This window comes from Hibiscus syriacus, unplaced genomic scaffold (genome assembly GCF_006381635.1).
Source record: "Hibiscus syriacus cultivar Baekdansim isolate YM2019G1 unplaced genomic scaffold, ASM638163v2 tig00110122_pilon, whole genome shotgun sequence".
Taxonomy (NCBI): domain Eukaryota; kingdom Viridiplantae; phylum Streptophyta; class Magnoliopsida; order Malvales; family Malvaceae; genus Hibiscus; species Hibiscus syriacus.
This window is the reverse complement of record NW_024062598.1, coordinates 1102127-1115975: the sequence shown is the minus strand read 5'-3', so window position 1 is coordinate 1115975 and position 13849 is coordinate 1102127. Positions and strand designations below refer to the sequence as shown.

General features: G+C 35.1%; 1 protein-coding gene across 1 annotated transcript; it reads left to right on the top strand.

Annotated features, from left to right (window-relative positions):
- The first annotated feature begins 4857 nt into the window (after positions 1-4857).
- LOC120215519 lies at positions 4858-7768 on the top strand. Its single transcript, XM_039213190.1, has 5 exons — positions 4858-6046; positions 6431-6610; positions 6723-6857; positions 6988-7429; positions 7598-7768. The coding sequence occupies exons 1-5, from the start codon at positions 4970-4972 to the stop codon at positions 7762-7764; spliced, it is 2001 nt and encodes a 666-aa protein (XP_039069121.1). The 5' UTR covers positions 4858-4969; the 3' UTR covers positions 7765-7768.
- The last annotated feature ends 6081 nt before the right edge of the window (positions 7769-13849 follow it).

The following is a 13849-nucleotide window of genomic DNA, read 5'->3' as shown; positions in this document are numbered from 1 at the left end:
CTTTGTGTTATGACTTCAGAACCTTTTGCAGGTTCAAAGAAAAGAATCTCTATTTTTATCCCATCCACAAGCCTTGATGTAACGTGATAAGGCTCGTAATTGTTTGTGTGATGAATGGTGAATTTCGATCAAGAAATCGAAAAGGTATGTGTATCTATACATTGAGATTGTACTATTGTTTCAGGTTTTATTAAATTCTCACCGTTCAACAGAAGTTAGTTTTTTTCAAGATTTAATTTATTAAATTCTCATCCTTTAACAAAAATTGGTTATGTTTTGGGTTTTAATCCCGCTGTCCAACAGAAGTTGGTTTTGTTTTGGATTTTAGTTTTAAATCCTGACATTTAACGAATTCAACAAAATAGTTTTAATTGTGAATTTATGTTTCGGGTTTTAGTTTTACTAAATTCTCACTGTTTAACAGAAATTATTCAATTGTTGGATTTTAGTTTTGACTAAAATTCGTTGAGATAAATAAGGTACCGAACGAAATTATTATATGCTTGTGAAAAAAAATCGCCCTATAATTTTGTTTCAAGATTTTAATCCTGTTGTTCAACAAAATTTATTTGATTTACTGTTGATAACAAAAATTATTTGGAGGTAACTACATTGTTACAAATTTTGTTTTAGAATTTTAATTTCTAATTAAATTTTGTTGTTCAACATAAACAAATGGTAAAACAAATTGAATTAACTTTCAATTTATTGTTGGAATATTTACAAATTATGGTTACGTGTTTTTAAATGAAAAAATGGTAACCCCACTGATTCACCTAACTCGTTATTTGAAATGTTGAGTCCTATTCAGACTTTGAATAAAATTCAATGATGTCAGTGGTTGTGAGCCACAAAGAGAAGCATGTGAAATTCATGGATAAAATTTCAAGACATAGCGACATAAGATGTTATATTTAATCATGTTGAATATGTTCAAATATAGGATGATCCTCCTATTCATAGAGAGGATGAGATAGACATTATTGTCATTAATGCTTGAAAGCATTCTAAGTGTCTATGTCAGAATTACATCTCGAATGGATTGTCAGATACATCATATGAAGTGTATAGTATCCATAAGATTGCTAAAGAATTATGAATGCCATTTGACCATGTTCTGAGTTGTCAGCAAATTACTTTTAAATAAGGTAACTTACAAGAAAACAGGTGAGACACCATATGAGTTATGAAAATGTAGAAAACTTTCCTATAACTACATCAAAGTGTAGGGGTGCCTTGTATAAGTATAATGGTAAGTCGAGACACATACGTTGTAGACATAATATCATTAAACAATTGATCTCAACTAGAGTTATCTATATTGATTTTGTAAGATCAAAAGATAACATTGTGGATCCGCTAAACAATGAGGTGAATCGAGATCAAGTTGATAAACATCGAGAGGAATGTGACTGAAGCCCATTAATATTTAAGGCGCTATGTGAAAGAAAACCCAACTTAGTTGATTGGAGATCCCAAGATCTAAGTTCAGTGGGACAACCTACTTGCATAGACCTTGTGAGGTCACTGTAGGGGTTATTATCCCATGTCCATTCCTATGATGAAAACAATGACTAAATTGTGGAGAAGGTTAAACAACATTTTTAATGACCACTATGTGTTTCGATGAGCCAAACAATGTAAGTCACCTATGTGAGAGTGAAGTGGAGTCGCTTCAAATAAACTATTGGGGCATAGTTCTCTAAGCTCTTACTGAACTAGGAGATGTCCACGGCTATATGTACATTACCATGAGAACCAAACTCTTGTTAGTGAGATATTTGTGTGAGGTATATCATCACTCACACAAACGACAGGATAGTTCAAGGACATCACGTCTACTGGACATCCAGTAAGGTAAACATATTTTCACAAGGGAAGGTTCAAAGGGGAACACCTACCTATCCGATGCAAATATCGAACGTAGAATCTATCACCACATCGAGTCAGTGTTTGAACCATCAAGTTCATTCTTATGGGGGATTGTTGAAAAAATTGAATGAATTGATATTATTTGTAACTAATTAATTATAAGTCACGTTACTTGGTGAATAAACTTAATTTTTAGTTTAAAGTTGCATCCATTCAATCATACATATTCAACAATTCTCTTCATGAAAAGATTAAATCCTTTCACGAAAAGGTTAAGCCCTTTCATCACGGTTGTGCTTATTGTTAGATTGTTTGTTGTTGTATCCTGGGAGATCGACATCCAACGTTACTCAAAGCACCTAGGGGAGGACGAATATGTCTTATGGAAACTATTCATACAGGCCTCAACAAAAATCCTTCTTCGATTTATCTTACTCTACTCATTCTATTCATTGTCTACATACGAGTAAACAAATCACGTTCCTCTATTTTAATTCTTTACTTATTTTGCTTCGTTCGATTATATAATAATATTTATTATTATTATTATTATTATTATTATCATCATCATCGTCATCATCATCTCAGATTAACATTTTTTTCTAACAACAACACACACATATATATATATATACTTTTAAATTAAAAATATATATTGATTATATTAACTATAGTTTTTATTTTTATTTTAATCCAGCTCATAAATTTTTTCTGAATTTGTTACTGAATATAAAAATTTTTAAAAAATTAAATTGTTTAAAAAGTAAAAATTATTAAACATTACTTTGTTATTATTTTTATTTTAAAATAAGTTTTAGAATTTGTAGAAAATATAAACTTTTAGAATTTAAAATTATATTTTTATTTTTATTTCAATTTTAAATAATTTTCTAAAATTTTAAAATCTTTATATTGCTTAATATATTTTTCAGATTTTAGAATTTTACAAAATGAAAATGAGATTTTTGAAAAATGTAATGTCACATCAATTAATTCTAAAATTTTATTAGATTTAATAGTCATTATAGTCAAATGGATGAAGTTTAGAATATAAATTCGTTCCAAATGAACCCAAAAATGGTCTAAAGTGCGATTAATCTAAGCCCATCATTCTTTCGGGAACCTTCCAAAATATTCAAGTATAATGCAGAGGAAGCCAAATCAGCCTAAAAACTCTAAGTCAGTCTCTATGTTTGTCCTCATCAGCTGCAACTATGTTTTGAAAATCGGACCGGGCCGGCCGGTTCAACCGATTTAACTGGGAACTGTTTTTTAGTTCGGTTCAATTTAAACCGGTTGAACCGTTATTAGTGAACCGGCCAGAATCGCTGAACTGTTCGAACCGGACCGGCTAAAAACCGGAAAAAATCGGAAAAAATCGGGAATTTTTTTTTAAATTAAACCAAACAACGTCGTTTGTTAAACGAGCCAAGTTGAACTCGAGTATTGCTGAGCTCGACTCGAACTTAAAAACTTTAAAAGTAAGCTCAACTCAACTCAAACTCACAAGCTAAAAATTATCAAGTTCAACTTAAACTCGAAATATAATATTGAAACTTGAACTCAAAAGGGCTTGAACTCAAAAAAAAAATAGAAGCTCGATTGAAGCCTAAAATTCGAGCTTGATTAAAGTGAAAGAATAGTTCACTCAATGCTCACCAAAAGGCTCCATGATTTTGAATGTCAAATTACCTCTATTATTTATAGAAGTTAGTTGTGATGATTTTCTATGTTTCTTAGCAATGTGAGAATGTTTTGTTCTCATATTTGTACTATTTAGACTTTTGGGATGCTCTTCTATGTTTCTTAGCCATGTGAGATTGTTTTTTTTAAAAAAATTAAACCAAACAATATCATTTTGTTATGATTTTTTTAACCCCAAATTTATTTTTTAATTATAGTTATATAATTATATTTATTATTTAATATGTTTTACTTTAAATATTATGTTGTAGTTCATTTGAATCATTTTGTTTCACTTGATTTTATGATTTTTTAACTTATATATGTTATGACTTGCTTTGAATATGACTTGTGATATAAAAAATTATTTTTTATTAAATATTTTTTGTATTTTTATTTAATTTTTTAAATAATTATGATGTCGTCCGGTTCTTTCGATCGGTCAAACCGATTCAACCGATTAAATCAATGAACCGATAGCATGACCGATCCGCTAACCGGTTCTGTTCTGAAAACCATGGCTACTAGCCGCTACTGTTATCAAACAAGCGTTGCGCTAGATTGCATGTGTCAGTATTTTGCTTAAAACAATATACATCGACGGGCAAAGGACATTTTTAATTTTTTTTGTTTAAATTCAATAAAAGAATATTATTATTTACTATAACAATGCCCTTTTTAAGGGGATTTATAATGCTTACAAAAATCAGATGACAGTAAAACAAAGTTAGAAGAAGAGCTGATATTACTTATGCCAGGGATGCTTTCATCATGAAACTAGGAACCTGGTGTCTTTGATATTTTTCTATATATGGTCCTGTTGGTTTATGTAAAAGGAATTCTTTACTTGATGTACTCAGTTTCAGACAATCTGTTGGTTTGTTCCTTGCCTTCTTGTTGGGACTTGAAACGACAGACTGAAACTTTCTCTAAAGCTTGTCTCTTTTGAAATGAAGTATGACTATGCTCTTTGAGCTGAGATTGACGCAAGTATAAACTCGGGAAGCCTTTTAAGAAAAGAATAACACCATTCCAGGTCTTAGAAAAACAGAGAAACTAGATGCTATCCCTATCAGACAAGACATATCTTTGTAAAGATTGCTGAATTTTTTATAAAAAAAATATAGCCCCTACACAAATGAAACAAGAAAGTTGAGAATGTAAATCTCAAGAAAGTGATGGGCGTCCTTTTCAAGGCACTGGACTCAAACCTATATATGCAGCCGGTATATCTAATGCGAGTAAACATCAGCAAAAACCCTCGTCGCTCTCCATATCTATTGTTGTTTCACTGTTAAATATGGGAGAACAGAGGCAATTCTTTCGTTTCCGATTGCCTTGGCTGTCTGCAGCTCCTGCTCCCCGTCCTGTAGCTACTCCTCGTCCTGCTGCTGAACCGCAACCTGCCGCTCAAATGCAAACCCCTTCCCGGCCGACTGTTGCCATCCCGATCCAGCGTCCATCGTTTCGACCGGCGGGGGTCACCCCAGCGCAGACTAAGCCCAGCCAGGTTCAGAATGAGCCACATCCACAACCTCAACCTGCAGCCCAAACACAAACCCCTTCCCGGCCGGCTGTTACTGTACGTCCACCATTTCGGCCTGCAGGGATCACCCCAGTGAAGCCTACACCCACTCAGGATCAAGCACCACCACAAAAGACTGAACCTCAGCCAGTACCATCTCGTGGCCTCATACCGGCAAGGGCTGCCTCTATATCTGATGGAGAATCCGCTTTTAAACCATTTGGTGTTGCTGCAAAGCCTTCAGAGGAATCAACACAACCAAAAGAAGTCGCACCAATCACTGCAGCGGCTAAAGAAATGCCAACAGCAGCAGTAAAGCCCAAGGAAATGGAAGAAAGAAAGACGGTTGCCGAAGAGCGCAGTAAAGGTTCAACACATGAAGAGCCTACAGTTGGTACTAAACTTCTTTCAGCAGCGACGGAAGCCGAGAAGAAAACCAGAGAGCTATTGCGGGCTGCAAAGGAAAAAGGGAAGAGACACCCGAAAAAGGATGACGTTGAAAGAAAGAAGACCACTGACGAAAAACAAATAAAATATTTGAGTTCAACATATCCCAAAGATCGTAGCAGGCCGAGTGATTATGGTGAAAAGCATGTCGATTCTAAAGTTGAACAAGTTCCCCTGCACAAAGAGATCAGGGAAGATGTTTCCAAGTTTGTTCGGAAGCTGGTCACCGGGAAACCAAAGCTGGTCACTACAGATGAAAAACCGATGAGCGTTATAACGCTTGCAGGAGAAAACAGTGGTGCATCTTTTCGATGTGATTCTTCGAGTGAAGGGGAAGAAAGCTCTAGGGAAAGGCAGACTATGGATTCAATGATCAAAGAAAATGCAGCACCCAAAGCATATGTCAATAGCAACACACAGAGCATCAACAATTCAATCATGTTCGAAAGTTCTCTGGAGGGGAGAAATCCTGGCGTTCATCTGGACTTTTTCAATGATGCAAAGGCTGAGCCACCACAGGTGAATTTCAATCGATTAATTAAAATGACATCATGAGCAATCGTTATTTGACAAGAACTGAAATTTGATTTGTTCCTTGACAAAAAGATTTACGTTAGATATAAAATGGGTTGGATTTGGAGTTTTGGACTCTAGCATCCAAGTTAGAAAAGGGTCTGACTTGGATTTTTTTTATTTATAATTTTATCATATACTATTTATTCAAACCCCAAATCTGCCCTTGGAGTTGACCCTACACCATTCACGTAAGAAACACTTCGACCCAATCAGTTATTATGTATGCCATGCTACCCTTGTCATTCCCCATCCTTCATTTTCATCCATAAATATTGCTCCCTTTCACTTGACCGGCTCGAGTCTCTGTTGCTGAAGCATTCTTCGATAGCCGGAAAGAGCAAGGTTTTAATCATTGGAGGCACCGGATACATCGGGAAGTTTATAGTTGAAGCCAGTGCAAAAGAGGGTCATCCCACTTTTGCTTTAGTAAGAGAGAGATCCGTTTCAGATCCTGTTAAACGAAAGCTTGTTGACAACTTCAACAACTTAGGAGTCCAACTGTTGTACGTAAGTATTTTCCAGTTATTGTTCTGATGTGAAAGAACAAGTATCCATGTCTGACAAATCTTCAGGTGATGGTCTTATTTTGTTAGTTTGATGTTGTTTTGTGGGCATGCAGGGGGATCTCCACGATCATGAGAGTTTGGTTAAGGCTATAAAGCAAGTTGATGTGGTGATATCTGCTGTAGGTGAAATGCAGTTGAAAAATGAAGCTAAGATCATTTCTGCCATTAAAGAAGCTGGGAATGTCAAGGTTAGTGTTGCCCACTTAGCTGGGAATATTAGTAAGATTATAATAATGTATGCATAACAGGCATTTGTTTGGTGGTCTTTGATGAAACAATTTTTGTTCCATTCTAATTGATTTTAGTTTGTCCGATCAGAGATTTTTCCCTTCGAATTTCGGAAACGATGTGGACAGGGTTCATGCCATTGAACCGGCAAAAACAGCATTCGCTACCAAGGCTCAAATCCGTCGTGCTATTGAGGCCGAGGGAGTCCCTTACACTTATGTGGTTAGTAACTGCTTTGCAGGTTATTTTCTTCCCGGTTTGGCACAGCCAGGAGCCACTGCTCCCCCACGAGACAAGGTGGTTATCCCGGGAGATGGATATCCTAAAGCTGTTTTCAACTGCGAAGACAATATCGGCGTATACACAATCAAAGCTGTTGATGACCCCAGAACATTAAACAAGATCCTATATATTAAGCCTCCTAAAAACACCTACTCATTTAACGAGCTTGTTGTTTTGTGGGAGAAGATGATTGGCAAAACACTCGAGAAAACTTATGTTCCTGAGGACCAATTTGTCAGACAGATCCAAGGTTGGTGAAAGCCCTTGCTCCTTTTTCTTACTCAAAACTACTGCTAATCAAAGAATGTTGACAGCAGATTAATCTTTTCCCAAATGCAGTCCAAACCAATTAGTTCTTTTGTTATTTCATTTTCAAATGTGCTAATTCCTGTTGTTCCATTTTCATCTATTCTTGCAGAGGCTCCATTTCCGAACAATGTTTTATTGGCAATCGAACATTCAGTCTTTGTGAAGGGTGATCAAACCAACTTTGAGATCGAACCGTCATTCGGAGTCGAAGCTTCCGAGCTGTACCCCGATGTGAAATATACAACCGTGGAGGAATATCTCAGCCGTTTTGTTTGAGAAAGAAACTGAATCATTACTGTCATTAAACTAATACCATCAATAATTGAAGAAACCATGTAAGTTTCTTGCTATCATCACAGCAGAATGTGAACCATGCTGTTCTACATTACTATAATATAAGAAGAGCAACTCTTTGTTTACTTGCTTATATAATTTCCATATGAGCATTGAATTTACTTCATCTACCCTACCTACCCTGTTTTGCATCATCTGTTTACCTACCTCTAGTAATCAACTTTCAAAAGAAAGAAACATTCAGAGAATAAATAAATAAATATATAGAATTTTGTGCAGTGGGACTCTGTGTACAAGGTTAAGGAATCTGAAGGTTAGCCTTTTCATATTCTTTTACATGTTTTTCTATGATTAAATGGCTTGAAATTCCCATTGAATTTAGTTGACCCTGATAAAAAAGCCCATTGCTTTTCGGAATACTTAGCTTTCAAATTCCTGAAGCCAGCTCCATTTCAGATGTTCACTTGTATCTGCTTCCAATACACAGATATGGTTCCACTGCTTAGTTTCACTCCATATCCAATCATTTTCCTATTCTTTATCACATTAGCTCTTACGAATCCATTCAAAGCTGGGATTGGAGGACTGTGACCGGAGAACAAGTGTACGAGTAATAATTGTAAGAGCAGTCCATAAGAAGAATATGACAACAGGTTCTTCCACTCATTTTTCCAGGGAAAATGAGGTCAAAGCTTTCGTTTTGAGAGGAGATATAGGGATGGGGGAAAGAGAAGAGACAGACATAAATCCTTTAACAAATTAGATGGCCATGTTTAAGGAACTATGCTATCATAACAACTTAAAACTATAATATTCAAATTGTAATAATATTGTTTTCTTAATCAATCAAAGTCGATTACAACAAAGCATCAAACTTGTGGAAAATATGTGGGTTAGTTGTTGTTGGGGAGTTGTTATTTATGATCATGATTAGGCATCCATCTGTCATTTCGATATGATCTCACACAGCTTACGTAAATTGCCATTTAGAACCTGGTAATTGGCTACTTATTGAAAAGCCTTGAATATTGAGATACCAATGCTCAAGAGATTCCTGGGACCTTTTCACTGATGGCAATGTAACAATGGGCCAATGGCCTAGGCAACCCCTATTATAATTGGGTTATTACTGCAGACCCAATAGTGAAAAAACCAGAGTTGGCTGGCTGAGGGAGGCCCACGCTCCGCAATCGAAGAATCATTTGATTCATTTCTCCATTTCCAGCTTTGTTTCCGAATCCGGAAATACTCCCATCTAATAGAACGCTTTTATAGGTCATAGCTCAACTAATTAACTAACACATAGAGCTGCCTAACTAATCAGAACAATTTAGTAGTCTGTTAGTTAGCTAAATCGTCTAACCTTAACTGCTAACATTCACCCCGTGTCCTTTAAAACTGAATATGGACATCTCCAAACTTCATCACACAACTTTTGTTGAAGGCCACCAACTTTGGATGCTCGGAGAGGATTAGTGAGGATATCTAGCACCTGAGCTTATGCGGGAACAAAATTCACCTGAAGCTCTTGTGCCAATAAAATGTATGCCAAGATCCACATGCTTATTTTTGGTGTGCGTAGACACTAATTTTTTTGTCCCATTTTATTTTTATATTATTATTATTTTATTAATAATAATAATATTATTATTAATATTATTATTATTATTACATGCCCGAATACAAAACAGACCCAGAGGCCCAATTACAAATCAAACTAGAGGTCCAGGCCCGAATACAAAGTAGACCCGGTCCAAACCCGGCCCAACAGACCCGATCCAAACCCTAATATATCTAGGGTTTCATCATCTCAGCTTCCAGCTTCCAGCTGCCAACTGCTCCATTCCAGCCGCTACCACGATGCTACCCTCGCCAGAAGATTCCAGAGACACCAGGAGAGTTGCACACGTCTCACTGCCCTATGGTGAGTCACCACCGTATTTTCGGTGACTCACCGAGGGCTACTCTATTAACCGATCCAAGAGAAGCATCGTGGTGGCCTATAAATAAGGCCACCGAACCTGCAAAGATGACACTAACAGAGAGAAATACGAATAGAAACAAGAGACGACTAACAGCAAGAAAGAACCAAACAGAAAAGAAAAAAAGAGACGGCGAAAGATACACAAAACAGTCAACAGCAAATCGAGAGAAGAAGAACTTACCAACGTGGAGTCTAAACGTCGCCAAAAATCTTCATTAACCGAAGGTAAAATCTTCGATTACTTTTTTAGATCTAGGGCAATCTAGCAGTTTTTAGGAAGAAATAAGGTAGGATTCGGCTTCAGGGGAAACTGAGCTTCGATTTGGGCTAATTTTGAAAATTCCACGATGGCCGGCGGTGGTGATCGACGTCGGAGCACGGCTGTCGACCGTTGACCGGCTTCCCTCCGGCGAGGGAAACCTAGAGAGAAGCTGAAAATGAAAAATGAAGAGAGAATGGCTTTTAGGGCCGTTTTTCGGGTTTAAACACCCTTCTCCAAACAATGTCGTTTTGGGAGGGGTATCTGTGTAATTTCAGGAAAGGGTAAAACCCGTCTGTGATCCCTTTATTTTACAATTCTTTTACTTTAGTCACTAAATCAAATTTCTACGCATTTCAATTCGGTTTTCAAATTTCATTTTATTATATTTTAGTCCCTGCCATGTTTATATATATTTTAGGGCAAATATCATATTTAGTCCATAAATTTTAATAATTTATATTTTAGTCCCATATTAGTATTATGGTTAAATTACATTAATAGTACCTATATTTTATAATATTTATACTTTGGGCTATTAATTTAGATATTTTGCAATTTGATCCTATAGTTTTAATTTTTTTTTATTTTGGTCAATGTTTAATTACAATTATTTTATTATTTCCCTTTATGTTTCAATATTTTAAATTTAGTCGTTTAAATTATTGCTCTTTATTTTTATTTATTCATATGAATATAATTTAATAAAAGGATAATATTTATTTATTTTTAAATATTAAGAAAGGATTGTCTTAAAGTAATTAGATGCCCTATTATGATATTTTAGATAAATAAATAACTTATTTATAAAACCTAAAAAATAAATATGCCTATTTAGTCTAATCAAATTATTTTAAGATGATTTCTAAGGAAGAATTATCACACTCTTATTATTTCAGTTGGAAAGAGAAATATTCATCATAAAATATTTTAGGGATTAGTTTCTCTTCAATTAGAAATATTAGAATATTTTCTATTTTTCCTTAGAATTTTCTTTAAACAAAATTATGCGATTGAATCTGGAATAATAGGATCGTAAATTAAATTTATATTTAATTTCTTAAATTTCAATAATAGAGACAATTTATAATCGACGGGTACCAATTTTGGGTGTTGTGGGGGTGCTAATCTTTCCCCAAACATAACCAACTACAAATCCCTTTTTATTATTAAAAAGAATGAATTTTGGATATACGTAGATTATTTTATCTTTTAAAAAGGATGTTTTCTTAAAAACTCTTTTAAAGACAATTTTTAGGTATTCGACCTACCTAACCCAAAAAGGTCGATGGCGACTTCAAAACATTTCATTAAAAACCATTTATTTATTCACTTACTTTTCCGCCAAGAACAATTCATGTCCGGGCGAAAACCGGTTACGACAGCTTGGTGACTCTGCTAGGGACTAAGCCGGTCAAGCCCTAAATCGATTATATATTGTCTCTATAGTTAGAAATTCATAATTCAATTTTATTTAATTTACGATTCTTTTGATTTCTTTCAATTATTTTTATTTTTATTTTATTATTTTTATCATTGTATTAATTTTTTATTTGATTAATTTTCAGACATTATGTTTCATTTTTTAAAAGTTGTTGTTTGTCAAAGGTTTGAGAATTTCTCCTCACACACGACACGTACATTGCATAAACATAATCTCTACACTTGAGCTCTTTTCCCTTATAAGTGGGAGTGAAAGTGACGTCTTCGTGAGAATTTATTCTCTGTGTTAGACCTAGTAAGTAGTTTTCGGGGTTCGTATACCCTATGTCTTCGTGAGGATTTATTCTCCATGTCAGGCATAGGGAAATATGCCCTCTCGAATTGAACTCTTTCCGATTAAGCCTATAATGGGTGAGGATTGAGGGTCTGGCTCGCCCAAGGGGGCACCGACAAGGACAAATCGAGTACCTTTACTTCTAGAACCGAAACCCTTCATATAATAAACCGTAGAAATTCACCCGATCTAAGACAATGTTGAAACTCTGTCAATAGATACCCAAATAGGTGTACACAAAGGAGAAATGAACTCTAGCTTTCGTCTTTTAATTTATTTGATTTTTTTCTCTGAATAAATTCATGTGAACTAGAAATCATGCCGTTAGGTTTATTTTTCCAAATGAAACATGAAACTAGAAAGCATGAGGTTAGAATTTATATATAGATATCATGATGAATAGTATCTTTTCTTTCCATTAATTGGTACTAACCATTTTATTTTTTCTTATTTTTATTTATTTTGAAGATACATTTTATTTGCTCTAACTTGTTTATATTGATTTCTTTTGCTTGCATTACATGATCATGACATGACCAGAAGGTATTGATTTGTGAGTGGCCATCAAAATAAAAGGTTTTCATATATGGACAAAGAGTTTTACGATCAAATAAACTATGACGTAGCCAAGGAATGGCATCCTGAGGGAACTCTGAGGATAAAGGATAATTATGCACCCAAAGACCGTATGCCCGTTGAAGATCAAAAGGAGATACGAGAAATAAGAGAGCAAATGTCCAAGATGATGGGTGGAATATCTGTTTTGGCCAAAGGAAAAGAGACTCCTGCACAAAAAGAGAGAGAACTCAATGAACATAATCCTTCAATCTCAGATATACTAGGGACTTCTGATCCTAACCAATTTGAGAAATTACATACAGTCATCATTCGTATTCACAAGTTGTCTGGAGATACCCAGGAAATGGCACAATTGTAAAAGCTCCCAGAAATGAGAAGAAATCATGCAATTTGAAATCATCGAGGTTTAGTCTGCTCCTGACATTAAAAACTCAGGTTCAATCCAAGACAAAAGGTAGTTCTCATTTTGATGCTATCCCTATATCATATAAGGAGTTGTATAAAAATCTACTTGAAGCGCGAGAAGCAGCTCTACATTATGTGAAACCGTGGCAACCTCTATATCCGAATTGGTATGACATCAATGTTCATTGTGAATATCATGTCGAAGCTCAAAGACATTCTATTGAGAATTTCATTACCTTCAAACATAGAGTCCAATGTCTTTTGGATCATGGAATTTTACAGTTTATGATAAATGATCGACCTAGCTTGGTAACTGAAGGTCTTGCTAGATTAATACCAAAAGTGTTCAAAGGTAAGAATATTAGTAGGGGCGTCCAGAAAGAAGGACACTTGTTGATGTACGAGGCTCAAATAAGTCATTTAAAGATTGAAAATGATAAGTTGAGCACAAAAATGGAAACCATGCATGAGGATTTCCAAAAGGTCAATCAAGCCTTTAAAAATATTGGTATAGGAAATACCCCAGAAGAGTGGATAACAAGGGTCACTAAACTGGAAAAGAACTACAAGACACACGAAAATCGAGCGAAGAAGTTCTCTCATAATTTACGGATTGTAGAAGAAAGACACAATACATCTGTCATTGAATTGGGACGATGTCAAGCCAAAAATAAAATGTTGAATATTGTTATAATCAACATGTAATATTCATATCAGATCTTGTCCAATGCCAGAAATATAATTACATGATCTATTTTTGACCCTTACCAAAACCAAATCCTGACACTATATTTATCTGAGACTCTGAAGTAATGCCTCTACTTGTTTTTGGGATACCAAATCCATATGTTTACCTTATCAGGTAGAGTTGATTGGTTTATAACATTCCACCATATACACGACTTCAAAAGTCACACATTTGTCCTTCTAGATGCAAAACCCTCATTTTTATACCAATGAAACCAAAAGACCTCAAAAGAACTAAACTTTTAATTATCCGTGAATCTTCCTGCAAGAAGAAACAAGATGGGGCATCATAGACCAACTTGTCGAAGATGATTTC

Bases quoted from the DNA above. Each gene is read 5' to 3' on its own strand.
- LOC120215519 (XM_039213190.1), top strand. From the start codon at position 4,970: ATGCAAACCCCTTCCCGGCCGACTGTTGCCATCCCGATCCAGCGTCCA. The intron at 6,047-6,430 runs GTGAATTTCAAT...CATTCTTCGATA, and splicing joins CAAAGGCTGAGCCACCACAG to GCCGGAAAGAGCAAGGTTTT. The intron at 6,611-6,722 runs GTAAGTATTTTC...GTGGGCATGCAG, and splicing joins TAGGAGTCCAACTGTTGTAC to GGGGATCTCCACGATCATGA.